General features: G+C 32.6%; 2 protein-coding genes across 8 annotated transcripts; one reads left to right on the forward strand and one right to left on the reverse strand.

The window, feature by feature from the left end:
- Positions 1-8,318: 8,318 nt before the first annotated feature.
- Positions 8,319-13,252, forward strand: LOC118053220 (vesicle-associated protein 2-2). 5 transcript variants are annotated; one of them, XM_035064402.2, is made up of 9 exons: positions 8,319-8,797; positions 9,752-9,882; positions 10,378-10,448; positions 10,548-10,629; positions 11,262-11,377; positions 11,455-11,637; positions 11,794-12,234; positions 12,646-12,723; positions 12,835-13,252. In XM_035064402.2, the coding sequence occupies exons 2-9, from the start codon at positions 9,837-9,839 to the stop codon at positions 12,946-12,948; spliced, it is 1,131 nt and encodes a 376-aa protein (XP_034920293.1). In that variant the 5' UTR covers positions 8,319-8,797; positions 9,752-9,836; the 3' UTR covers positions 12,949-13,252. The 5 variants fall into 5 exon arrangements, with proteins under 5 accessions (XP_034920293.1, XP_073260232.1, XP_034920296.1 ...); XM_073404131.1 differs by lacking the exon at positions 8,319-8,797 and adding an exon at positions 8,811-9,227 and having other exon boundaries at positions 10,378-10,436; XM_035064405.2 differs by lacking the exon at positions 8,319-8,797 and adding an exon at positions 8,812-9,265.
- An 8,157-nt stretch (positions 13,253-21,409) lies between these two features.
- Positions 21,410-27,399, reverse strand: LOC118053283 (sodium/hydrogen exchanger 1). 3 transcript variants are annotated; one of them, XM_035064506.2, is made up of 15 exons: positions 27,153-27,399; positions 26,362-26,701; positions 25,957-26,075; positions 25,545-25,642; positions 24,930-24,989; positions 24,794-24,840; positions 24,506-24,700; positions 24,355-24,401; positions 23,586-23,652; positions 23,377-23,477; positions 23,184-23,285; positions 22,876-23,014; positions 22,710-22,772; positions 22,531-22,614; positions 21,410-22,080 (listed from the first exon to the last, which is right to left on the reverse strand). In XM_035064506.2, exons 2-15 carry the CDS (start codon positions 26,533-26,535, stop codon positions 21,739-21,741), a joined length of 1,638 nt encoding a protein of 545 aa, XP_034920397.1. In that variant the 5' UTR covers positions 26,536-26,701; positions 27,153-27,399; the 3' UTR covers positions 21,410-21,738. The 3 variants fall into 3 exon arrangements, with proteins under 3 accessions (XP_034920397.1, XP_034920398.1, XP_073260100.1); XM_035064507.2 differs by having other exon boundaries at positions 27,149-27,399; XM_073403999.1 differs by lacking the exon at positions 27,153-27,399 and having other exon boundaries at positions 25,957-26,068; positions 26,362-26,501.
- Positions 27,400-27,955: the final 556 nt, after the last annotated feature.

Here is a 27,955-nt window from a genome sequence, read left to right on the forward strand (position 1 = left end):
TATAGGTGGTCTAATTTCGATATTGTCAAGGATGTGTGTGATTTTGTTTATTGCAAACTATACATTGACCCCTATGGATTCCCATCTATTTATTTTGGTCCTTATAGTTTCAGTTTTCTAATATCAAATGTGATGTTTCCAAATTCACACACACGATATGCTATTGAAACGATAATGATTTACTACCATTGCTAGAGTTGAATTTTTATTTTAGGCCTTCTCCGGAATCTTTTTAATTTTTTTTTCTATATATACAATAATAGTTTGTATATTAAACTTATTTTTCAATATTTAAATATCGTTTTATTAATTGTTGTGGAAAATTCCAAAGCACTAAACCTAAAAAATCATGAACAAATGTAGCCTTTAAACATAATTACAATTAATCTTTGAGTTTATACACATTAGTTTACTTAAGTTATGTATTTTTTTATATAATATTTTGTTTTTGTCTCCTTTCAAATTGTTCTAAAGTAAAATTTTTAGAATTTTATCAAATATCAATCCATTTTTTTTATAAAAAAAATCTCAAATGAACACCAAGCACACAGGATTTAATGGTGTGTAAAATTCTTGAATTATCTCATTAGAATATTGTTAAACTTTATGCATTTTCTAGTAGATTTGATGAGCAGTGGGATTTTTTAGGAGGAGATTGGAGAAAAAAAATTAAATAAATAAAAGGGTGTGACAAATTGACCTTTTGAAAGTATTTAACAACAAAGGCCACATTCAATGATAGTAGAAATGTCATGGTAGAGAGAAACTTTAGATTATATGGACTAAAGTGAAATGTCATACAATCTATAAGGTCTAAAAATAATTGGTCCTTTTATTTTTTTTTGGGTTTGCTTTGGAAGAGTTGGGTTTAGAGAAGGGAAGTTCTTATTGGCTGTAGGAAAGGGCAGTAGCTAGTAGTTTGGTGACCCAAGCCAGGTGGCGTCAGATTTTAATAGCCGTTGGATTTGTATACATAGGGATTAGTGAAGTTGGACAAGACGGAGAAATCTAGGTTTGGGCAGTTGCCAAGTAAGCAATGGACTTTACACGTGTGCATTAATACTCCAATGTCTTTTTCTGTAATTTACAGATGGGATATTCTGTTGCTTTCTTTCTTTCCTTTTTTTAATTTATTTTTGGTTCGATTGATTTTTTTTTTCTAATCAATTTAGTTTTTTTTAATTGGGATAGTAAAATAAATTTATTATTTTTTAAGACTTGCTATCACATAAATCTAGTCTTCTTCAAATAATGGTTGAGAAGACATTTGAGAGTTCTATAACTTGTGCTTTTATATAATTTTAAAAAGTTTGTTTATTTTTAAAAATATAAAATTCATTTTTTAGTATTTTGATATATAAATATTAAAAATTAAAAATTATTTTAATATATTTTTAAATAATACAAGGTGAAAAGGTGAAAATCTCTCTTGAAATGAGTTTATATATATATATATATATATTATATATATATATATATATATATATATATATATTTCCATCTTGACTTTTTGCTTCATGGCATTCCAGTGTTTCACGTGCCAATAAAATCGGGCGTCATGGGACGGTGGTGATGGAGACGTAAAAGATTTGGACTGATTTTGCAACATTTGAATTTCTCTGAGGAAATCTAATAAAGACTTGATTTTACATGCTAACGCAAGTAAATTTAGACTCTTAACTGATCCCAAGCCCATATTCTAATATGGGCTCAATTGCCTGAGTAAAGCCCATTGGTTTAGATAAGTTAGAGCCAACCGTGGATTGATTATATAGTCCGTCAGGGTTTGGACAAGTTGGGCCCTAAATAGGAAGCAGGCCTCATGTTTTCTTTGAATATATCATTCTCTTGCTGCCCATAGACAAAAGAAGAAAAATATTACTCCATGGGATCAGGTTTCATTTGTATTTGTTTTGCGTAAAGTATTTTATGATGCTGTAAATATTGGTGGTGATGAGATGTTTGTTGTAATAGAAAAATGGTTATAGTTGTAGTGATTTAAATAATATGATGATATTATAAATAGATTATTATTCATAAAATATTTTATAAAAATTTTCATATGGTGAAGTAAATAAATTAAGTTTGAAGTTGATTATAAAATAATTTTAATTGATTAGTTTTCCTGTAAAATATTTTACGGAAAAAAAAAGTATATGAAAATATTTTCTAAGAAAAAATCTAAAAAACATTTTTTTTGTAAAATATTTTTACGCAACACAAATGTACCCTTGAACTTATCTCCTTCTAACTATAGTTGCTAAATTTTATTTGAGACCTGAACCGGTTTGGAGCTCAGTCATTAGATCGCGAGTTCACTTCAAGTTAATTATTTTGTTGAAAACAATGTCATTTCAATTTTTAATTTTTTTTGGAGTTAACCTTAAATAGACTTTATTCTAATTTGTTTGAATTAATTAGATTATGAATCAACTCACAAAGTCGATGTTTGATGATGTTAGATGTACCAAGACAGTTTGAACTGAAACCCAATTTAGATAATGTTTTGTGTTGCCAGATCACCTAATTGATCTAACTAGATCATGCTGAAATTCATATAAAACTATAGAAAACCATACAAGCAATTGAGGTTTTATTTCATGCACTAATATTTTAGACGATGCTAACTTTGATATTTTTTAAAAAAAGTTTCAAAACTTAAGTCAATTTATTCAACCATGCTACCCAAGTCTTTAAACCAATTTAGAGATTAAAACACTGTTTGGAAATGCAAATTATGTTTTTTAAAAAATTTAATTTTTTGTTTTTTTGCTTAAATTTAAATTTTTTTTATATATTTTGGATCATTTTAATGCCCTAATCTCAAAAATATTTTTTAAAAAATATTAAAAAATTTTACATTTCAATATAAAAAATACTTTAAAAAACAATTAAATCACACTCCCAAACTAAATTATATCTTTAAACTATGGCAACCACTACAACTACATAAACAAGGACCATGTTTTAGCAAATCTTGTACGGATCTCCTATAAGTTGAGATTCACCTCGTTGGAAGCATATGATTTACCATAAATGATGAGTTCTCTCTATCATGATTCTCAGTTTGTATTGCATCCAAACAGGATCACAGATCGAGTGGTACGTTGCCTCCATGCATGCCTTCGTCCATTGCCACCGTGCAGCTTGCCAACCACCTGTGTGGAAGACAGTGGTCCAGATCGGACCGGCGGTTGAAGAAGGCTCGAGAAGGAGTTTTCGTGAAGTTTGATCTTCTTTGATAAGAACATGGCCCAGTTCTTAAATTCTTGATGCCTCCTCTCAAGTTCCCAACTACCCAGTTGGTTTTATTTCACTTTCAGGCTTCCATTTCCCACACAGTTATCTAGCCATGTTTAACCGTTGGATTTGGACCTTTATATACATTTCTATATAATTATTAACACTTTAGTTGCCATTGATTTGACAATCAGAAGGAGTGCGATAGAATGCCTTAACTGTAAAAGCAATAGCCCAACTACTTACAAATTCAAAATATTGATTTTTTTTCTTTATTTTAAAAATATTTTATTTTTATGTTTTTAGATATTTTTATGTGTTAATATAAAAAATAAATATATATATATATATTTTTAATATATTTACAAACAAAAAATACTTTAAAAAACAATTGATACCATACTTTTAAATACTCTGCCATTTTAGGACCTGAATTGTTATGTTATTGAGTGAGTCAATTAATTTTATTTATTCTTTAATCATTGTAATTAATTCAGCTAATTCTTATTTAGAATCAATTCATGCAATTATTCAGACTTAACTAGGTAAATATTTAAAATAAAACTAGATCTTAACTCCAAACTATTATGTTATCAAGTTGAATTATGTAAATATAACTTGGCCGGTTTAATATTTTTTTTTTGTAATAATAAACTTATTTTTCTTGTTATGTTTTCGAGAATAGAATTCCACCTTATTTTTCACATTCCAGTCCTAATAAATACACGTACAGTCCACACACATACACACGCAACGTGTAAACATTAATGTAGGAGACATTTGCATCATAAAATTAATAAATCGAATTCCTTACTAAAGTCAATTAATAAATCCTGTCACCATGTCGCTTTGTATGTAATATTATATCTGTACGAGAGAGATTTCAAGAATATTTGATACCGTGATGGCTTTTTTTTTTTTTTTATAACCAAAAAAATCTGATTAATTAAATAGTTTCTGTTTTTTGACTGATTATACATATACATATACATACATATATATATATATAATTATATTTTAAATTTTAGTTTTGTTAAGTTAAAATAACATATTTTTTTTTATCATGAAGATCTATTTTTTATTTATTTTACATGTAAAAATCAATCTCACAAAAATTTTAACAAAAAATATATCTTTTTTCTTAAAACTATAACTAAAAATAATTTTTTTTAAATTTATTTTTTTAAATCACAATCATAAAATCTATTGCAATATTAATACATGTATACCTCATGGATCCTGCCATTTAAGAAATAAATAACTTTGATAACTTAACGTTTACTTTTCATTTTCTAATATTATTTTGATAACTTTGTTGGGCATGCTTAAAATATCTTATTTTATTTTTTATTTATTTATGAAAATTGACTGTGAAAAAAATTATGTGGAACTTTATTGGATGTCTGCTTCAAATGGAGTTACGTGGACGAGTATAAAAGACAGGAAATCTACATTCAAGAGGTTAATACAAGGAAAAGTAATTTTTTAAGTTATAAAAAAAAGAGATTGAACTCATTGGTTAAGGGGTACAATTATAGATCCACACGATTCAATTTTATTAAATTTAAATTTGTATAATTCACTACAAAAACAATTTATCTCATACATTCAATTCCAATTAACTATAGATTTGGTTCCAACAAGAGATTAGTTCATTTCCATATCTGACCATTTTATAATTTTATTTGTAAATTATTTACTAGTTGCGCTGTTTATTTTTATGTTTGCAATTGTATTTCAATGTGTTTTAAAAATATATTTAGTTTGAGAAAAAAAACATCAAATTAATTTTTTAAATATTTTTTGATGTGTTAATATTAAAAAATAAAAAATATTAAAAAAAATATTTTAATATATATGTTTTTAAAAAAATACATCATTAATACAAATGCACACTAGAAAAACGATAGAGTCAAACAAGAATGATAATAAAAAAGTAAAACAATATCTTTAAATCTCTAGATTTGATTGTTGTTGTGTTTTAAAAAATAATTTTTTAAAAAATTAAAATTTTTTATTTATTTTAAATTATTTTAAATTAATATTTTAAAATTATTTTAATGTAATGATATAAAAAATAATTTTTTAAAAAATAAAAAATATTAATATTAATATTTTTTTCATATAAAAAAATACTTTAAAAAATAATAATATTTCATAGGATAAATCCACGAAGGAGAGATTACAAGTACAAACTGTGATTGCAATCACCTCTTCCCCTCACGTGAAACCTTATGTTAATGGATGCCTCTCTCTCTCTCTCTCTCTCTCTCTCTCTCATGTATAATAATAATTATAATAATAATAGAAGAAATGGTTGCACGCACGTTCTTTGCTAAGAATTAAAGATTCTCAACCATCTAGATGGTCTTGCAGTGATAAAAGCTTGAACTAAGAGATTTGTTTTCTCTGCATCCTGGGTCTCAGGTTCGAGCCTTAGGTTGTTTATATAATGGCCACTGAAAGCTTATATGGTCGTTAATTTCAGGGCCCGTGGGATTAGTCGAGGCTGGCCCGGACACCCACAGTAAAAAAAAAAAAAAAAGAATTAAAGATTCTCTAATTTTGAATCAATCAATGTGGAGTAATTACATATCGTATTTTTGAAATTTGGAAATTCGTTGGCCTGACCTGGCAAATTGATATAAGACTTAGTTGATTTAGGAGCTGAAATCAGACCGGATTGAAAAAAAAAAATAAAAGAAAAAATTTGATGTGATCCGGTTGAGCCGATTGATGTAGCAAAACTTGGTTATATCTTATTAATTTTTATTTTTTTTTATAAAAACAACATCATTTTGATTTAAAAAAAAAATTGATTCAAAAATTTAGTCAAAACTTTATATCCAAGCCATTGAACCGGGCTAGCCACCAAACCAGATTTGAAAACCATGCTACAGAGTAATTCCCCTTCCCTCTCTTTCTTTTGCTTTTGACCTTTCGAATAAAATTAAAGGTAATTAATTTGTTTACCGATTTAGAGCTTCAGAGACTTTTATTTAATAAAAATCTTGAAGAAAGGGAGATTGCGTTTAGGGACCATAAAGGTTTTTTCACTGTGTAGTTCACCACTTCTTAATATTCCGGTAGAAGAATAAAAAATGATGATGAGGATTGAAATAAGAATCTCAAAAATATTGAAGTGACTCAATAATTGACCCGCGATTGCGATTAACTTGAATAAATCCAGTTATTAGTTCAAAATTAAAGAATTTTAAAACAAAAATAGATACAAAATGATTTTGAATAAAATTAATAGATTTAGGTTGACTTCACGCTAGTTTTTTTTATGCTTCGGGTTTGTTTGAAATTATAATAGCAATAATAATTTAAAGTATTTTTTACTTGCAAATAAGTCAAAATATTTTTTTTTTATTTGTTAAAAAATATTTCTTGACATTAGCACATCAAAATGATTTGAGAATATAAAAAATTCACTTTAAATAAAAAAATAAAAATTTTAAAAAACATGGATTTGCACACCGTATTCCCAAACACACCTGAGTATAACAAATCCTTATAGCAATACAAATACTTAATTGTTTTTAAACCTTACACGGCTAATTATATTTTTTTCTTATTTGAAAGCAAGAAATATCCTTAATTTAGTTTGAACATCAATTAAGATTATGTTTTCTCACTTGAACATATCAAGAACACATCTGATACACTGTCTCTGATATATGTAGAACAATTTAATAAATTCTTTTGATGCAGAAAATCTCTCTCCCAAAAGCAACTTTAGAGAAAGAAAGCAGGGCAGCATCACGACGTGAAAAGAAAAGGAGATTGACTTTGCCATGATTATAAAGAAAACCTGCATAAAGGAGAGAGGATTAGAAGCATCGTTAAAATCCTGCGCGGGAAACCGAGTTCCAGAGTTCATCAAGAATATTAAACTCAGTGGGGCAGACGCTAGCTCGGGATTTTAATTTTAAAGTTCGTATTCGCTGCATGGAGATGGAAAGCAAGCAATTATCACGGAGTGGATACGTATTGTGACAAAAACATATCAACAAGGCTCGAATGGTGGGTCGATTCCATAAAGGAATAGATATAAAGAGCACAAAAGATGAAAATCCATTTCTTTTTTGGAGTTACTTCCTGGAGAAGGAATTTTTTTTCCGTTGATATTATAATATAGAATGTTTTTTAAAAATATTTTTCATTTTAATATATATATATATATATATATATTAATTTTAGATATTTGTACATTGAAAACATCAAAAAAATTAATTTAATGTTTTTTTTTAAAAAACTAAGATATACTTCTACAACACACACAAACACATTTTCAGATGCAAAAGACTTGCTAGAAAAAAGGTTCAATGAATGGAAAGCAAGCAACTTCATGGTCATGATAAAAATGGTATTCAAATAGATTACTTTCTCAAGAAATGTTACATGCCTTTAATGGCTTATTTAGAATCTGTTTAAAAGTATGGTTATAATTGATTTTTAAAGTGTTTTTCATGTTAAAATGCATTAAAATAATTTTTTATTTTTTAAAAATTATTTTTTAAATTAACGTATTAAAACAATTCCAAAACATATAAAAAAAATTAATTTTTAATAAAAAAATAAATTTATTAAAAACACGGATTGATTCACGTTTCCAAACACAATCATAATATAATTTGGATGATTTGGAACTTAATTAAAGGAATCACTCCAATAGCTACTATCATTAGTAATGATAAAATCGCGAAGATCATTATTAATTAGATTACATTCACGAGAAGATTTGTGTTTAAAAAAAGAAGAGAGATATGTATGTATTTTAGAAAAGAAACAAAAATTAATGACTAGTTATAGCTTTCACGATTCGGTCAATATCATCTAATAAAAACTAATTTCACCATTCCATTATTGACATGTTAGTAACCAAATTAAATATTATATTTTTTATAAAAAAATTTATACATAAAATAAAGAAAGATAAGCAGACAAGGAAAGAATTATTGGAGTTTTATTTTTTATTTTTTTATACATGAATAAATAAAATTATAAATTATAAAAAAGAAAAAAAACCGGCCAAAAAAAATAATAATTTAAATTTGAACATGCAAACACAAACTCCCTGACCTGCACCAGCCATTCCCATGGCTTAAAAAGGAAAAAGGAAAAAGGAAACGGCCGGTACAACCGCTATCAGCGCCAAACCCACCAACCCAACCCAATGACCCCCTACTCCTCCTCCTCCTCCTCCTCCACCTCCTCCTCCTCCTCCTCCGCCTACATGTACCTACGTATCTGCAGCACAGAGACGGTTATACTACTTTAACACAACTAACTCCACCACCAACTCTCTCTCTCTCTCTCTCCCTGTTCCTTCCCAACACAAAAACTTAGCTTTCACTCCCAATATTAATAATCTGCAACACAACAACAGCAGCAGCAGCAGCAGAACTCTTCTCTTCTCTACTCTACTCTACTCTACTCTACTCTACTCCATTTGAGATCACCAAACCAAATACACACTCCTTTCCCTCTCTCCCTCTATCTCAAAAGAATTTCTAGGGTTCATCTCTCTCTCTCTCACTCTGCGAAGAAGGTGTGGAAATTTCTCTGTTTTTTTTCTTGACAAATCATTATTACAACGAAATAAAAATCAAATCAAATTAAAAATAAATAAATAAACGTTACAGACACGCAATTCAATAACTCTCTTTCCCATCCCTCCCCTCTCTCTTTCTTATAAATTCACTTTCACCTCACCCCTCCTTTTCCACCTTCCCTCCCTCCCTCTCTCGTTTTATGCTGTGTCCAGTGTCGTTTTGACTCGTTTCAGTTTGTGAGTGTCCTCGAGTCTGTTTGTTTTCACTCCATCGGAGAAGAACACGTTTCGGTTTTATCTTTTTGTTGTTGTTGCTGTTACACGCTATTTAGAGAATTTAAACGGTGTCGTTCCTCTTGACTCGCTTTGATTTTCTCAGTAGTTGATTTGGGCTCAGTTTTCAGTTTCAGCTCTCCGTTTCTACACTGTACGTCTCTCCGATTCAATACGCTGTCGTGTTTCTGATTTAAGTTCAAACCGAGTCATCTACGACTCGAGTCGATTTCAATCCGAGTCAACCCTGTGCGTGTAATGATTTTGATTGCGATCTGCGTTAATAATTAAAAAAAGGGAAAACAAAAGAGTCTATTGGAATCGGTACTGATTCTACTGACTGAGATTTTTGTGATTTTTTTAAAAAAATTTATTGCTATTTACTTTTGTTTTGTTTTTAAATTGGGGACTGAATAATCCGTTGGTTTATTTAGTTGTTTAGTATTTGATTAAAACAGGGGTGGTTCATGCCATGATTATATGACACTGCTATAATTTATTTATTTATTTTTAATTTTTATTTGATCATGTGAAAATGAATCAGAAAATGGATATTGAGCATAAAAAAACTACATATGATATTTAAATAATAGTGTAGTTGTATAGACTGGGGACTTTTGGCATGTTGGTTGGGTTTGATCTGTATGAATACTTACTTTTTCTTTGGTTATAATGCAGAGAAAGAGGAGTCACAGAGCTTTGGATCCTATGAGGTTTGCTTTTCGATTTTGATAGGATAAAAAAAAGAGTAAAGGAAGAAATCATGACACAGCTTTTGGAAATCCTGCCCAAGGAACTCAAATTTGTTTGTGAGTAATAATCATTAATACTATTAATACATACATGGCCCCATTTCTATTATTTCTTATTCTTGGAACAGTGATGTATGGTTTTATACTTATATTCATATTTGAGTTTCTTTTCTTGTTGACTGTTAAAGATATTTTATGCTTTCTTTGGTGAATGAGAATAAAGTTGGTGAAGGATAATAAAATGGTTTATGAATTTGTAATTGCATCTTTATTTATTACCTTCTCTGTTGTGGATTTTGCTCTTCGCTGGAGAAAAAGGTTTACCTCCGATGCTTTCGGAGATATAAAAACCATCTCTGCAGGATTTTATTTTACAGGACTGGAAACAAGGAAATAATCATTTTGGGTTTTCTTTTTTTAATTAAAAGAATTTAAGCGTGGCCTTGGATGCTATCTGGGAATTGTTTATGTGAAAGTGGAAATTATACATGTAATAGCTGGCTTGGTTTGATTGGACTTTAAGCTTATGGCTTGCGATAATGTTTTCTGTAGTTGAAGTGAAGAAGCAAAGCTCATGCTCAATACGGCTTACCAATAACACCTACCACAAGGTTGCTTTCAAGGTTTGAATTGTATTTTGCTTGATTTTGTTTGAGACTCTGCATTGTGTTTTGAGAGATGTAATGCTGGATGGTAATATCATTTGAGCTTGTTATTGGCAGGTTAAAACAACTTCACCTAAGAAGTACTGCGTGCGACCAAATGTTGGCATTGTCGATCCAAAATCAACTTTTGAATTTATTGGTAAGCGTTTCTATTTTTATCTAGCTAATTGAAACAACATCCTTGTGAAATACTGAAAGCACATGTTTGCGTGCATGCTCGCATGCTAGGCTTTATAATACATTGAGTGTTCTTGAGTTGAAGGTTCAAGTGGCGTGGAATTTGGACTGGCTGCTTTTAAGACTATGTGGTTATCATCTGACCTCTGCTGTCTTGTGTTCTGTTTTTCTGCTAATTTATCCTCAATTCAATAATGGACATTGCTATTGGATGAATTTTAGTTTTGATCCAGTTTATGGGACATTGATTCTCCCTATGAATTGGCATCTTTGCAGACAACTTCTCCTGTCTTGATTGAACTGTTGATTTTAAAAAATGAGATTGGAAGGTAATTTGGATTAGAAACTATGAGATAAAGGGCAGTCATTAAACTCGTATGATGCTTGAGTTGTGAAACTTGTGAAAAGAGGGTAATGAAGCTGCTTTTTATTATAGTTTGCACTTATCATTGCTGTTTCATTGTTGTCCCCCTTTAATTTCATTCTATATATCATGTGCCCCTTGCTCTGCAGCATGTAGTTTTTAAGCAGATGTTATTTTCTTCAGTTACAGTCTTTCTATTCCTCTTAGCTCTGGTGTTAAATGCTATGCAGTCACAATGCAAGCTCAAAAGGTGGCTCCTCATGATATGGTGTGCAAAGACAAGTTCTTAATCCTAAGCGCAATTGTTCCTGTTGGAACAACTGAGAAGGACATCACACCTAGTATGGTAAGTGGCATGGAGTTTTACATTTTACTTTGAATCTCTAGTTTGATTCATATGATTATTGTTTGTTTTATTGCCAGTTTGCCAAAGATAATGGCAACCATGTTGAAGAGGTCAAGATGAGAGTGGCCCTCATCAGCCCACCTGAATCACCCGTACTATCACCAATTAATGGAGTGCTTAACCAGGGGCCTTTTTTTGAACCTTCTGTGCTGAAAGATCCTTTGCAGAATAGAGTTGAAATTTTCACTCCACCACAAACGGTTAGAAAGTTCCTTCTGAATTGATAATATTGGTATCGCTTAGTTTTGTAGGATTGAACATCAATGTCCATGAATTCAGTTTGGTGTATTCTTCCGTGTTTTTCCTGAGTTTTTCCTTTTTAATAAGTACCTAAAAATGATTCTTCTCCATATTAGCATCAGATTGCCAGGAGTTCAGAATTCAAAATGACCAATGGCCATGAACTCAATACAGCTAATGATGTAGAGTTGAAGCCAAACAAGGATGGGATTCATGATCAAGAGTTAGAGCCAAGGAAGGATGGTATTCATGATCAAGAGTTGAAGCCAGAGAAGGATGGGATTCATCAAGAGTCTAAGCTGTCAAATGAGACGGTTTGGCTACCAAATATTGATGTTGTCGTTGAGAAGGAGTTGAAGCTGGAACAGGACGAAGAGTTGAAGCAAGACAAGGATGCCAGTAACAATGAGCACTCCAAGCTAGCGAATGATATGGAGTCCCCTTCTCTGAAGAATGAGGAAGTCATAACAGTGAATGCTGTGCAGGAGCTGAAGTTGGCCCGTGATATTGAGGAGATGAAATCAAAATTGCATGTACTTGAATTAAAGCTAAACGAGGTTAGTCTTTCTCACAATCTTCCTGCTCAGGATACTGGGGCTCTGCATAAAATGATAATAATTCAACATATTTATGACCCAGCAATACACTAGTCTCTGGCTCTGACTAGACACACATGTGATGTGATTTTTTTCTGTACATCAAGCGCGTGACTTCTGGATATCTCTTTATTTTTCTGTCCTTTATTTCTCGTTTAAGAGACATGAAATTGCACTGCCTTTTGAAAACCATTGTGGCAGTGGGCCCCGTTCTTTATTTCGGCATTTTGAAGGATAGGTGACCACAATTATCTTGTGAAAAAAGGGCGAAAGTTTTATTGGGACCACCTGATTCTGATTTGTGGTTCTGGACATTTATAATAATTGACTTGAATACAACGTCTAATAGGGCCACTTGATACTCCTGTGCAGGCCGAGGCTACTATTTCAAAGTTAACAGAGGAGAAGAGACAGGGCAATCAAGAACAGAAAATCTTGCAAGAAGAACTAGTAAGTTCTCAAAATAGGCTTCTCTATCTAATGCAAATATGCAATCTTTTGAGCTGTCTCCGTTCCTATATGAAATTTACTTTATGATGGATTCCCACCTTTCATCGGCAGGATGTATTGAGAAGTCGGACAAGCGTAAAAAGAGTGTACGTGGGATTCCCGCTTCTATTTGTTCTTATGACTGCCTTCATCAGCATCATGCTTGGACACCTTTTACACCGTTAAATACTTAGCCATTAGAGATACTTGTCCAGGTTTGTTCATAGCTAGAACTTATAAAGGATGGAAGACAAGCAACCCATTTACGCCATAAATGCTGCAAGGAAATACCAGGGACTGGTTATGTGTGTCCAAGTTTTCTTGCTCTTTGTGCCCTCTTTCGGGGGGATGCCTTCAGGATGTCTGTTTGTTGCATTTACACAGAACGAACAACAATCGAGCGTAGAGAGATATCATTTATGTATGCCTAATAAAATACAGTGAAAGACATTATTACTCTTTGTAGCAATCCAAGAAACCGCCTTTTGAAGTTTTTTTTTTTATAAAAAAGTCCTCTCTTCAGGTTGTGTCATCTCTATTGCCTTGTTAGGATATAATTTTTACTCACATCCCAAACAATAAATCGAGGAAGACGAAAGGGACAAAAACATTCAAGAAAATCCACAAAATTAGAGTCACTAATCCTCTGAGAATACAGATTTCCTCTGAGCATTGTCCTGCCTCGCTATAAAAGGTTAGCTCTTGCGTAAGAGTATCAAATCTCAGGTTATGGCACTTGTGCCTCTTGTAGTTTTTTTATGGTTGTGATTGTGTTTTAAATTGTTTTTATTCATAAATGTATTAAAATAATATATATTTTTATTTTTTAAAAATTATTTTTGATATCAACATATTAAAACGATTTAAAAATACTAAAAAAAAATGATTTAAAAATACTAAAAAAAAAATATGAACTTCAAAAAAAATTCAAAATTTTTGAAAACACGGGTTTGACTGTGCTTCGAAATGGTCCATACATGAGGCTGGATCAAAATCATTGCTTTTTGTCCTGTTTATTTTTGTATTTTAAAAATATTTTTTTTAAAAAAATTGAAATTTTTTTTATTTTTTTTATCTTAAATTAATATTTTTTTTATGGTTTTAGATATTTTAATGTGTTAATTTTAAAAATATATAAAAAACTATTTTTTATATAAAATATTATTTTAATATATTTTTAAATAAAAAATATTTTAAAAAATAACTGGACACTCCCACGAAAGCTAAGAAGACCCAATTGATCACAAAAGGCATGTTCAAATGCCTCGTGTAAACCCATATTTCATGAGCTGAGGCCGACCAAAATCGGTCACCATATATTGAGAAGCTTAGAAACTCGCAATTAGTAATTAATAGCGATGACTAATTTGGTAAGCCTTAGAGATTATCATGGGTTACATGATTTATGCTAGATAATTAATACCATTAATAATAATAAACTGAGTTTGCATGGTTATTAATTACCATAACATGTATTATTCTCATAATAGAGAGAGCAGTGCTCTAATATTTAGTATATGGTATGTGACAGGCTTTTTTAGGATTGATTTTAGGCATGAGATTATTAATTAATTACATTCAGATGCAGGATTATTTAATTGAGGCCATTTATTTTTTAACTGTTTATTAAAGCGAAATATTACTATTTTCTTAAATTAAAACTTTGGTATAAAGCTGAGTTAGTTAAAACTTTATTTTAATCAAAATCTTGAATTTATAGACTCTAACTCACACCCCTGCCTTCTGCTTCATTATGTAGAAGACAACTGCATAAAAGAACACTGGTAGTTTTCCCAGACTTGAGATCCAACAAAACACAGGAGCTGTCCAAAATTATAGCCTGAATGTGTCGGTTACTTCATTATCAATGTCAAGGTCTCCTTTCTGCCTTTTCCGTATCGTTTTCTTGAGAATACTGGTGCTGTTGACCTCTTCTGTCACAGGTTATCTGCTCTTCGAGATGTCGAATTTTATCCAGATATTCAGCCTGCATTGAACAAGCAATTTTTGCGAGCATTATGAACCTCAAAAGCTACAGCATGTGAAGTTGGAGTATTGAAAAGAAAATGCACCCCTTCACGCTCTCTCTTTCAATGACACATTCAAAAAAAAATCTTTTTTAGTCATCCAAAGAGTTGATATACAGCGTTCTTTGATTATGTGGACACCTTACACATAAGTTTGACCGAAAGGAAGCTGCAATCAGGTATGAAGAAACATGGCACTATCAAAATGGTTAACTTTTCTAGAAGCTGTGGATGAGCTTATGAATATAGGAACTTGCATATTTCACAGATTCAGGAATTGGGTATCCATTTGGCCATTGCAGTCGTGAAATGCAACATCCCATCACTTACCGGTACTTCAGAATCACATGGTGGGAAAGGCAACTCCACAACGTTCCCATCCATACCATCTTTAGTGCCAGCGCTTGAGTCTTCAAGAACATCATCCATCACTTCAGAAGTTGGAGGCAGGGGAATTACATGAAAGAAGTCTGCGTTTGTTTTTTCATCCATCTCGGTCATTTCAATGTGAGTGGTGGCATCTAATTTATCATATCTTAAAATTCTCATGTCAAAGCTACAAAATGATAACTTAGTACCGAATTTGGAGGTCCCCTGCTAGGAATACCAGTCTTTGAAGTCTGTAAACTTTGTCAGCTGACACACTCCAGGAGGCACCATGCAAAGCCTGCTCCAGAAGTAAGCAGAGGCCTTGCTCTGTTTGATTCTTTGAGATGCAACAAACTTAAAGTTGTGAATTCTAACACAACATAGCAGTAAAAGTAGACAATTGAGAACTAACAATCAACATGGTCAATATCCAAGTGGAAAAGGGTGAAGTCATATTTGTTACCTTCCCCTTCATAGCGAGACCTACTCGATGGTTTCTCAGGATCAATCAAGCAACAATGGAGTGCAGACACCAGTACAGCTTTTCTTTTCCCAGAAACGGTCACTGGGCTTGTAAATGGTGACAGGCAACATACTGGGATTGAGTGGCTGGATGAAATATTCTTCATCTTCCACTGACTGGGAAGCCAATCCATCGCATTCTTCCAAACAAACTTCGATTTTGATGTTTAGGGTTTTTTCGGGTTGTTACAGAAAGTTCGATGTCGATATAGGATGCGAGAGAGAGACTCACACACAGAGACACAGAAGAAACTCGTCGTTGCTGAGAAGGTCTGGCGGGAAAAGGATGTCTGAAATTGGGAGAGTTCTTTGTTGGAATCTCAATTTAGTAACTTATAATCTCTCTATCAATTAAAAAAAAAAACCCATAAAGTTTATCAATTTGATCCCAAATATTTCAAAAAATTCTTAATCATTTTTTTTTTATCTTCATCATTTTAGTGCATATGCATGCACATTAGATAAAAGTTTTAAGAATTTGAGATTATGAGATATTTGAGATCTAATTGATAAATTTTATATGTTTGGGATATAACTAAAATTGAATATATATGTTTGGGACTAAATTGAGATTTATCCAAAACCAAATTATTCTTTGAACCAAAGTATTGTTTGAAAACCTATAATTAATTTAACTCTTAATTATTGCTGATCATTGCCTCATCAAAGGATCTTGATTTTCTCTAATTCCATACGAAGTGGTGGTTTTTCTTTAAAATTTCTACATTATCAAAGGGCATAATTGATATAAAAAAACAAACCATGTCACAATAAAACAAAGGGGGGAGTTAAAGGACTAAATTATACGTTTTCAATTTTCTAAACCCTAACTTGAAACAGCAGATAAATTTGTGAAGAAAAGCAATGATCAGATGGAGACACGTCCAACATGAACATTATGCAGCCCCATACAAATATTATGCAGCAACAAATTGATTATGATCATGCTGCTCACTGGACAGGATCAAGAATGATCCTCGTAATAAACAGTGATAATCAAGAACGAAGCCATGGAACTGAGACGAGTAGCAAGGCAGGTATCAGCAGTTTTGCCCGTCTACCACACCAGATTCACCATTTTTGTGATGTTGACAGAGCTTGTCATCGATCGTGATCGTTATACATATTACGCATCAGGTTATAATTAATTATAAAGCGAATTCAAACAGTTACACCAACAATATATAGGAGAACAATTATTTAATTTCAGTATATAGAAGAATTAATTAGTCAGCTGATCTTTGAAGCAACTTGAACATTAGTACCATGTGATGTGATCAGCTGCAAGAAAACTGAAATCCTTGTCCAGAGAAAGAAAAACATGAAACTAAATTAATTAAGCTAACAAATTAGCTAGCAATGCCATAACACTATTGTCCCCTTGGATCGATGATCGTCTCCTCTATGCTTGGCTAATTCTGGCTCCTTCCTCACTGGCTTGACTCCCGTGAAAAGCCTGTCCGGCTACAGTACCATGATCTCCATTGTTATTCTCTTGAGCAGTACTTCTCTCGGATGCGGCAGTACCCCTGGCAACATCGTCTGCATCCATAATCTTGATGAGGACACACCAGAGCTTCCCATCACGCCTAAAGGAATAAACTTGCACAATGTCATTCTCCTTTAGTGCACCCTCGTTTCTTCTCAGAAAATCACTCCAGTTGGAGGCTAGCACATAGGAGATATTGGAGTTTATGTGGCACTTCCTCAATCTCATTGTACTTTGATGAACATCATCATCTTTGAGGCCCATTTCCACAAGTTTAACTTCTGTGCCCTCGATCTCGTTTTCCTTCAGAAAATCTTTGATATCCTTTATTTGATTCACAGGCATTGAGAAACGGTCGTGGTGCATATTCATATCAGTTTTGAATACTTGCTTCATGATCCTTAACTTGATCTCACTGTCACGCCCTTCTTGATGATCTATCCGGTCTTTAATTTGGGAAGAGAAATTGGGTGCAGGATCCAAACCTAGGTTCTCGAAATCTACCCTTCCCATCTTCTTTCTTTTCTCAGATGGTCTCTCTCCCTGACCATCCTCAATATTATCGATCCTTTGGAGTTTAAAGATTGGTTTTTTTTCCAGCTGCAGTTTTTTTCTCTTCTTGCCCCTCAATCGTTAATTTCAGACCATCTACATGAGAGCAAACGTAGTGATGATAATGGCTTTTCTTGACATGGCTCTTTCGATTTCCCCTCTTTTCCATGGGTACGAGAATGCCAAGTGTGTTCACAGCTTCATCAGCACTGCTAGTAGTACTCATGGCATCTTCTTGATCAGGACAACTTTGGGTTTTCTTGGAAGGAAGCCTTAATTCATCAACAAGTGGAAGTAGCAGTACTTTTGGCTTCTTCAACAGCATCACTTAGGGGGCCTTTCATGGAAAGAAACCCATCTCCACATCCTCTCCTTTTCTTGGGTACAAAACACCATGGTGGGTTCACAGATTGATGGGCACTGCAACTGGCCATGGTGCTGATCTTAGCCTTCGAAGACTCTGTAGTCGTAAAATTTCTCTTCTTGAACCACACCAAAGCCTCCACGAGTTCTTCTTGCACCGGAGTTAACTCTTTTTCTTCAACTCCTGTTTCTTTCTCTCTAGACTCAAGAAACCCTTTCTTGAAATCCCCGTCAACATGATGGTGGCCATCACTTAGGCTGCTCCCACGCACCATCTTTGATTCTCCCTTATTTCTTCAACTTCTTCTTCCTTAACTCAAGAAATAATTAGTAGGCAAAAAATGCAAAGAAACTAACTCGGGAGGCAAAAAACGGAAACGATATAGAGATTTGGAGGCAAGAAACTCACTTGTGAGTATAATTATGGGGTTTGTGTGAAAAACCGGATGGAAATATTTATAGAGAGGGCGGGCAGTAGTAAATCCTTGTAGAAACAGGACGTCTGCTTTCTTAGGTTTCCGAAAGTAATCCGACTACGATGAGAATTAATTTATTTTTATTTCTTTTACGGTTTCTTGGTTTCCAAGATGCATAAAATTGCAATAGTAATAATAATAATTTTGAGAGAATTTCATTACATATTTAGAGCTCAAAGCCTCCAACGGAAAGAGAAGTACCGTTAGATAGACTCAACGTAGTAAAAAATCAGTTGGCTCAATTTGGAAATAGATAAAAATAGAGAATTAAAAATTGGTTCAGATCAAAATTAAAATCGGCATGGAGGTTAATTAAAAGGCCTTCGTAGAGGTGGATGAAGGGTACTATGGTCATTACATATTCCAAAATCCTTTGAATCTTCTACTAAACCAAAAAATAAAAAGTTATCGCAAGAAAATGCTTCTCGTGTGACTTTGAGGTTGCTTTGTAGAAATAGTAGTTTCATCGCTAAAATTTGTTATAATTTATTATGAAAGAAAATTGTTGATGGCATATTAAATAGTCTAATAACACAAAATTTTAATTTTTTAGAGTATCAAACTAGATTTTTATCCCGTGCTACATCATTTTCCTTTTTTTTTTTTAACCTAAAAAAATTGTTAAGATATTATAAAGTATAAAATTCCATGAATAATGGTCAAAACACTTTTAAAATATTTAAATGGTGATGTATTGGATGACATATAATTATTTTTAAAAAAATATTTAGACAGCAACACATTAAATCAAGTTAAGCCAACAATGATTAACCTATAAAACCCACGATCTAGGGTGTGAGATCGTGATAAAATCATGAAATTCATATCGAAACAAATTAAAAATCTCAATTATAATGAACCAAATACTGAAGACCGAAAGTAGTAAAAAAAAATAAAAAAAAAAAAAACATAATCAAAGTAAAATTTTATCAATGGCCAAAGTAATGTTGCCGCGGCTAGGCCAAATATCTCAGGATGTAAGAGGAACAAAGTTAAGGTGACACTAGAATTTCTAAAACAGTAAAAGAAATCCAAAAGTTGGTTCATTGAGTCAGTTGAATTTAACAACATTAAATTAAAATCAAACAAACCTCACAAATCTTTTAAACCCGAGTTAATTTTTTGAAATTATAACTTATGAAATCTTAGATTCAGGCTCAATTAATAAGCCTAATCCTCAACTAATTTAATGTTGAAATATAAAATTAAAAAAAAAAACAAATCAATCTAAAAAACTTGTCAAAGCAAAAAAATAACAATAAAAAAAGAGGATAAAACCTGAAAGAAAGAAGTATAGAGGATGAAATTGCAAAAAAAAATCAATTTTATAAATCATTTCAAATAAAAAAAATAATCAAAAGAATGAGAATCGAATATAAGAGATGAAAAAATTTTTTTTAAAAGGATTATATTGAAAATAATTTCCAATTTGAAATAATTTTTCAAATTAAAAATTACAACTAAAAAAAACAGTGACTAAATTTGAAGGAAAAGAAAATCAAGTGTTTGTTGTGAATCTTTTTAAAGGGCAACACACAGATCTAGGTGAGAGAGAAATGAAGGGAAAAAAAACAAACTATCATCAAACTAGACAGAATCACCATGTACACACCATTAAAATAGAAAGAGGATGTCAAGGTGAATCGAATGATGTGGCGGAACAACTATTTTGACTAGTGAAATCAATCACATGTCCCATTTAAAAGCGCGTAGGGACTAATTCGTGCAACAACCTTTTTTGTTTTATTTATTTTATTTAACAAATTACCACCTCATTCCTGGGATCAATTAAATATTACTCGAAAAAACCTCTATGAAATTATGAAAAAGTCCCTAAAGCCATGCTAGAATTTTGTTTCCATGCCATTACATTGTTCTTTAAAAAGTAAAAAAAAAAAAAAAAAGTGTCTCTATACCGTAGTTAAAGTGTTTTTGTTTTTGTTTTTAAGGATACTCAAGTAATTCTATATTGCAAAAGAATTGTGAAAAAAACGAGATGCTCCATAACAATTTTAAAATGAAAAATAAGACCTCGTGAAAATATTATAGACCAACAATGTCATAATCAATTGCATATATATATATATATATATATATATATATATATATATATATATATATATATTGTCCTCGTGAGCCGAAAAAAATTAGAGAGCAAGAACCCGCACAATCAACCCCACAAAATCGAGTGAATTACAAAATTAATCTCTTTTATTTTGAAAAAAAAAATTGGAAAACAAATTAATTATTTATTTTTTAAAATTAGAGAGATTATTTAATTTGTTACTGAAAACTAGAGGGACTAATTTTATAGTTTACCCACAAAACCTTTAATAAACTCGAGACCTATACCTCCAAATCTTGCAAGTTTCACCCTCTAATGGCAGGAGTTAGACTTGGAGGATGATTTCCTCTCTATCAAAACCCAGCTCCAGCAACTCGAAAAAACATACAAAACCTTGTGTTTTCTACCCAGAAACGAGAACCCACATAGCAAAAGCCGAAGCTAGAGCATCGGCAACTCCATTGCCATCTCTCCTAGATCCTAATGTGGCTAAAAGAGGAGGATCGACAGCTCGAAAATATCATCGACAATCACAGCTATATATGGTACTTGGAGAAATAGCTCGACTCTTGAGAGCTCCAATCCCTACGAGGCAAATGTCTGTGCTCCAATGTTTCAGCAATTTCCACTGTAAATATCACATTGAGATGTAGTAGCATGAAGCAGGCAGCTTTGCTTGTCCATCTGGATCAGGACACGGTCCTGCTAAAAATAGAGATTCTGACAGATTAATTTCCACAGCTTGAATCAAAAACAAAAGCAATACAATAGATCATTCCCAGGATTAGAAAAGAAAAAAAGGGCAATACATTACATACAAACCAACAAAAAAGAATATAATTGTAATGGCAACACAGCAACAGTTAAATTTAAGCTCTCAGTATCACAAAACGACAACGTCAATAAGAAAAATGATCAGGCACACCTCATGTGACAGCTAACATATACTACATCGCAAAGCTAATTACAAAATATGATACACTGCTTTCCAAACAAGAATGCCAAAATCCTGTCAAAATCTTCAGCAGTAGGTTCAAAGATGCAGCAGGGCTTCATTATTCTCACAATGCTTACAGCTTATAAATATTTTGTACATCTTGCTTGGCTTTCTTTTCAATGCCATTGATTCTGAGGAGGATTCCGCTCTGTCGGTGAGCCTGGAACGAAGGGAACAAAACCCCGGCCACCAAACATAGGGCGCATGAAGCCGTTATCAAACTTGCGCCAGTAGTAATGAACAGTGTGTGTTGGAGTGGTCAAGAGTGCACGTAAGCTGCTTGGACGGGGAATGTCACGGCCACCTAGATCATCTAAGGAGTCCTGCCCCTCTCCAAGAAGTGGCACTGTAACTGATTTTGGAGTAGCTGGATCTGACGAAAATGATAAGCTTCTTGATTGGTATTTTGGATGAGGCAGCAAAATACTTATAAGAGGTTTAGTCATCAAACCAAACACCTGAGCACACAGAAGAATTGTTACCAAAATGAACAGCATCTCATACAATTTGCCGAACAAGCAAGCAATTGCAAATAAAAATAATAATATTGCCAGTAGTTGATACCCAAAAACTGTTTGCTAGTAAGAAAAAGAAACATCAGAGATGATAGACAGTCATTGATGCAGCTATTGTTAAACACCCGGTTAGACCACAACAGTCCGTTGACTCAGAGCTAAACTGAAAATAGCATTGCATTATAACTCATATTTCTTGTTTTTCTTTGCACTGTAGTCAAAGAACCAGTATAACTAGTTCCCATTCTAATCCTATGGGAGATCAAATTGGCAAAAGAAGCTATCTGGGATAGAAGATGTTATGAGGGTGAAAGAAAATTTTAAAGTTTTCTGCAGATCAGTAAATCAAGCCAACACAATTTTCTGTTATTCACAACTAAGGAAACCACTTACCACTGTGCTGAAAAGAACAACAGTAATGGTGCTGGTGATCATTATAGCATTTGCTCTTAGGTTGGTGTGCCCAGCACTTGTGAACTGCAATTATTTAACATAGAAAAGTTTGTAAATACATTAACATATAAGATCAATCTGCATAGAACAATTGATATCAGCATCTGCCCACTCAGTACCTTATTGTATGCAAGTGCCATTGACACAGCGCCTCTCATCAGACCAGCCCACCATATTATAAACTGAAAAGGAATCGAAGTTTTATGTATCAGATAGATCAATCAAGAGAAAAGGAAATGATACTAATACAGAACAAAAACAATAACAATTAGAACAACTCAGTACCTGCTGCCTGAAGCCAATCTTCTCATTAGGTGATTTCTTAGATAAGTTGGACACAAAGGATAAGGGGAAAACAAATGCTGCTCTTCCAACCATAACGAGACATAGTAGTATCGAACTCACAGCAACAGAAGTCCCGGGGCTGTAAAAAGTGAAATTAAAGTCAAATGCCAGATGTCAGGATCAACAAAGAGACAATGTTTCAACACAGCATTTATATCACACAATTTTAGTAAAATACTGACAGAATAAATTCTGAGAGGGATGAGGTTGAATGAATTGATGAAGCACAAATATAAATGAAAACATACCTATCACTAACGAATCTCCACTTCTCAATGTCCAAGGCATCCATACCAACATAAAGGAAGATAAAAATCTCGGCAACAAATGACAAGGTTGCGAAAGCATGCCTGTAATAATTTGGGTATTTGGGTAAGATTTAGAGAATTAAAAAATGAACACTTCCTAATGCATCATAAGACAACTTTGGATAAGACATACTTGGTGGTGACTCTTGAACTCTCAGTCACATTATGCCATGTGTAATGAGACATCACAATCCCACAGAAAAATACAGTGAGAATGCCACTCAAATAGAACAGCTGCAGGGCACTAAAAGTCAGTTACATGATCAACAAAATTAGCTAAGGAAGACATGGAGCTGCAGAATAGAACAAAAGAAGAGCTGCCAAGAAAGTAAGGGATCTTACTTCAGCTAGCATATAGGAAAGGTATGCCATGAGTATCATAAGAGCAACTTCACGATCTGTTGAGTGCCTGAATCATATAAATATTCAGTCTACCATCTAGAACTTCATTCTGCGTATTCTAGCCTTTTTTCAATAATTAAGTATCAATGTGATAACAATTGTGTTTAATTGAATCAGCACAGAAACAAATTTTTTATGTTTATGTTGAATATCTGTGCTCGAGAGCATGAAGTTTGATTCAAGAAATCACCCCCAAATAAAAAGGATAAGAAAAGTAATAGGAATAACCAGTTAGATCACCTGTACAGCACTACAAACAACCATGAAAAGAAATGTTCAAGAAATGAACCAAAAACATTTCTGGAGGACTCATAACTAGTTAGATCATAGGTATAAGAACCAGAAACAATGATGAAACGAAATGTATATCATACTTAGACTGCAATGTCTAAAGACGTAACAAGCATATCTTTACTAATAAGAGGGTCAATCCAAAACAACACATAACACACACACAAACACACATGCCTGTGTCCATGATAGACCTCAAATTTGCAAAATTCATATACACTGAGTGTCCCTATCTTCTTCAGTTACTTGGTTTCGCTAACTCAATCCCATCTACCCGGTACATAGCCATAACAAGGCAACTTTACAGTCTGAGAATTCATCTGGTCTTGATGGAAAATTTTTGACTGGTGTAATGATATATTACAGTTATGCCAGAACTAAACACAACTTGGAAACTTGAATTTGAACAACGTTATACCTGCCAAAATATAGCTTTTTGATGATGTAGGCGCTAACTAGCCCAGTCTGCAAGAAATGAACCACACATTTCATGATACTGCTCGCAAGAAAACAGATTTGTGTTGTGTGTGGGTGTGAGAGAGGTGGGGAAAGGGAGAGAGGAGACTTACTAGCACACCCAGCATAGTGCTTGTAAGAAATAAATAAAGGAAGTTGCGAACAAACTCCCAGGCAATTACAGCATTGATATTAGTAAGATCAAAGCTCTGGATTGCATTGAAAAGCACCACTGAGGTAGCATCATTTACGACACCCTCCCCGAAAACCAGACTATAGAGTAAAGGTGTATCGTCCTGACTAAGCACCTGTATCATCAAATAAACAAGTTTAAAATATAACTACATGTGCTATATTTGTTTGAAATTTGAGACATGCTATAACTTTGATATGTGTCAGACCTGTAATGTGCAAACAGAATCCGTTGCAGCAAATATGGCACCAATTGCTGAAATTGGTAAAACAAGAAAGTAAGATCCCCAAAAAAAAAGCAAGAGAGGAGAAGCATTGAAACAAAAGGGATCCATAGAGTCTAACCTAGATAATCCCCTATATCTAGTGGACCGATATCCATTTTCTCAAATATTTGCATAGCTCCTGCCAGAACAAAAAAAAAAAACAATCAGTACCAAATTTATTTGTGTTTTTCAGATGCAAATCAAACATAGTTATTTCAATTTCAACAAGGAGCATGGTGACTAGGCATAGATTGCAATTTCCTTTTCTTCGGTGATTTCTGCTGTTCTCATTCAAAAGCAACACAATGGTATTTATCTTTTAGTTCAACATTTAGAATCAAACTCATAGACGATCTTCGTATGGATATCCTGCAGCTTGTGTGTCAATAGCATTCCATAATACAAGGACTTGCAATATAATTTACAATTTGAAAGAACATGAGTTAATGGCAAAGGTGAAAACTGAATGATGGGACAAAGGAATGATATAGCACCATCAATCAGCAAAAAAGCGAACATGGGGAAACAAATCTTGCGCATTCATCCATGCATTTCCCATAATCAAAGGAGCACTGGGGCAACTTTCAAACAAAAAACTTCCTCTAAATTTCAGTCCTGATGTTTTGACTCCATAAAATGTGAGAAGCATTACAAAGAATTAAATCAACTGCAGGACTGGAGTTCATGGGTGTACCTATTGATATGATCGCACAGCATATTAATGTACCGACAGCACCAAATAGCATAATTGTCATGAAATTACGGAAGAATTGCTTCTTTTTCACCTGAAACCTGGTAATCAGAAAGAGATGACGAAAAAAAAATCAAACATTATATCTAGGCTAGAGGAAGACAATTGTAGAAATCCTCCTATTATATCAACAATATCATCATTAAACAGAGTCAAATAAAGAACAGATTTTCAAATAATAAATACGATGGGAAATGTCTTGCTCTTAACCAGAAAAGCATGATATAAAACTAACCAGAGTAAGGTTCAAGACCAAACAAAGTGCATTAATCTTGGTTAGCTAAAACTAACTAATCACAAAGAGAAATGATCTTGAAATGTAACTGCATTAAGATTTAATGGAGCATAAACATACCCGGCATTAAATATGATAGGCGGGAGAAGATATATAAAGAAAAGATCCTCGCTAAAGACTAAAAGTCGTGAGCTTTTTCCTCCACTGATCAGCAAGATAACAATCCCTGTACCTACACCCTGCCACCAATCCACAAAACATCAAACACGGTATCAGGCATAATTCAAGTAGATAAAAAGACATACATAAAAAGCAACTTTCACCAAAACTTCTTTTCAATCATCCTTTTCTATTATAAACAACCTGGCACAACCTCACGACAAATCAAATATAATTCATATACCGAATCACAGAGCATATAACCATACATAAAAAGGAAAAAAATGAAAACATCTACTAAGTCTCATTTCAAGTACAATCAACAATACAACAACGGATTTAAAAATTTAATAGAAAGAGGCTCACAATTATAAGAGCAGTGATTGACTCGTTCATCCACCGGGTCTCCTCTAGAAGATGACCAATTACAATACAAGCGCAAAGAAGCGCGACAAACAAGTTCATAGAGACCACAGAGGCATGATCAGATGTGTACAACATTTGCAGTTTCGAGCCAATTGAACTCATATAAGCTTCCATCGTGAACAAACGCTGGTAATCCTTATTTCACCCACTTAAACAAATCAATATGAGAGTTTATTTATTCCCTTCCGAAAACACTGAATCCCACAGAAAAGGAAGCTAGTTTTTACGTCTCTGTACTGTCCATCTCAGGAAAGGGCGATTTCAATATATGATGTGATCCCTGCATTCGAAGAAGCAAAAAACAAAGATCAGATTTTGATCAAGAACGTGTTAAATTAAACTCATTTGATTACAAAAACAATGACACAACAACAATGGTATCTGAGAAAATGATTTAAAAAGGAACCCCAGCTAAATATAAACCAAATTTATGCTTCTATCAATTTAAATGAAGCAAAAAAAGATCAAGTTCCGAACGATAAAAGCATTAAATTAAGCTCATTTCATTACCAATTAAACCCCACAAATTTAATCTTCTTAAGACCAATTTCTGATCCATTAAAAGATGAAATTAAGCTCATTTCACTACCATTCACCACACCAAAAAAAAAAAAAACTCTCAATTTTGACAATAAAATAAAATAAAATGAAGCAAGATTAAACAACAACAAAAGGGTAAGAAATTTCCAGTAAAAAAAAGCAAAAAAAAAACTAATTTTAGACTCACCTACCTTCAAATTTAAAGCAGAAAGAGAATTCGAAGAGAGAAATGAAAAGAAATCAATCTCTCCTTTGAAATTCTCAAAACTGAACCCGAGAAAGCTCGCTTGCCTAAAAATAAACCTAGTCACGGTAGATTATCAAAAACCAAAAACCTAAATAAAGAGAAACGAGAGAAACAGAGAATTGAAAAGCTCTAGAAAGACAGGGAGAAGACAGGGAGACGTGCGGTGCGGGGTAAACAGTGGAAAACTGATTTTTCTTTTTTTTTCTTCGTACTATTTATAGTATTAAGGTGCGGCAATGTTTTTTTAACCGTATTTCTTGCAAAATTATTGTCGTTTTGGGTTTTTTTACCGTATTTGTTCGCTCTTTATTTTTCAATAATCCTAAATTAGTGCTCCCGTGCAAGTCCTCCTTCCTTCCGCAGCCTTGAAGTAGGTAACGTGACAATTATAATTTAAAATATTTAATTATCATATAAAATATTAATCAATTTATTTAATTATCATAGTAATTTAATAATTGTTATATTAGTCTATTTCACAATATAAAACATGCTAATGTGTTAATATTAATTTCATAGCAATCATTGCCATATAAAACAAATTATTTTTAATATCAATATATTAAAATAATTTTAAAATAAAAATTAATAATTTTAAATTATTTACAAAAATTGAATCAAATATCAATACAAATTAGTTTTGCTTATTGTTGTTGTGGTTTTTAATTAATAATATTATATTATAAAAGATTATAATGGTTTAATTGATTAGGTTTTGATGTAGTTTAGAGCCCATTTATTTTTATA

Source organism: Populus alba, chromosome 13, assembly GCF_005239225.2.
Source record: "Populus alba chromosome 13, ASM523922v2, whole genome shotgun sequence".
Classification (NCBI taxonomy): domain Eukaryota; kingdom Viridiplantae; phylum Streptophyta; class Magnoliopsida; order Malpighiales; family Salicaceae; genus Populus; species Populus alba.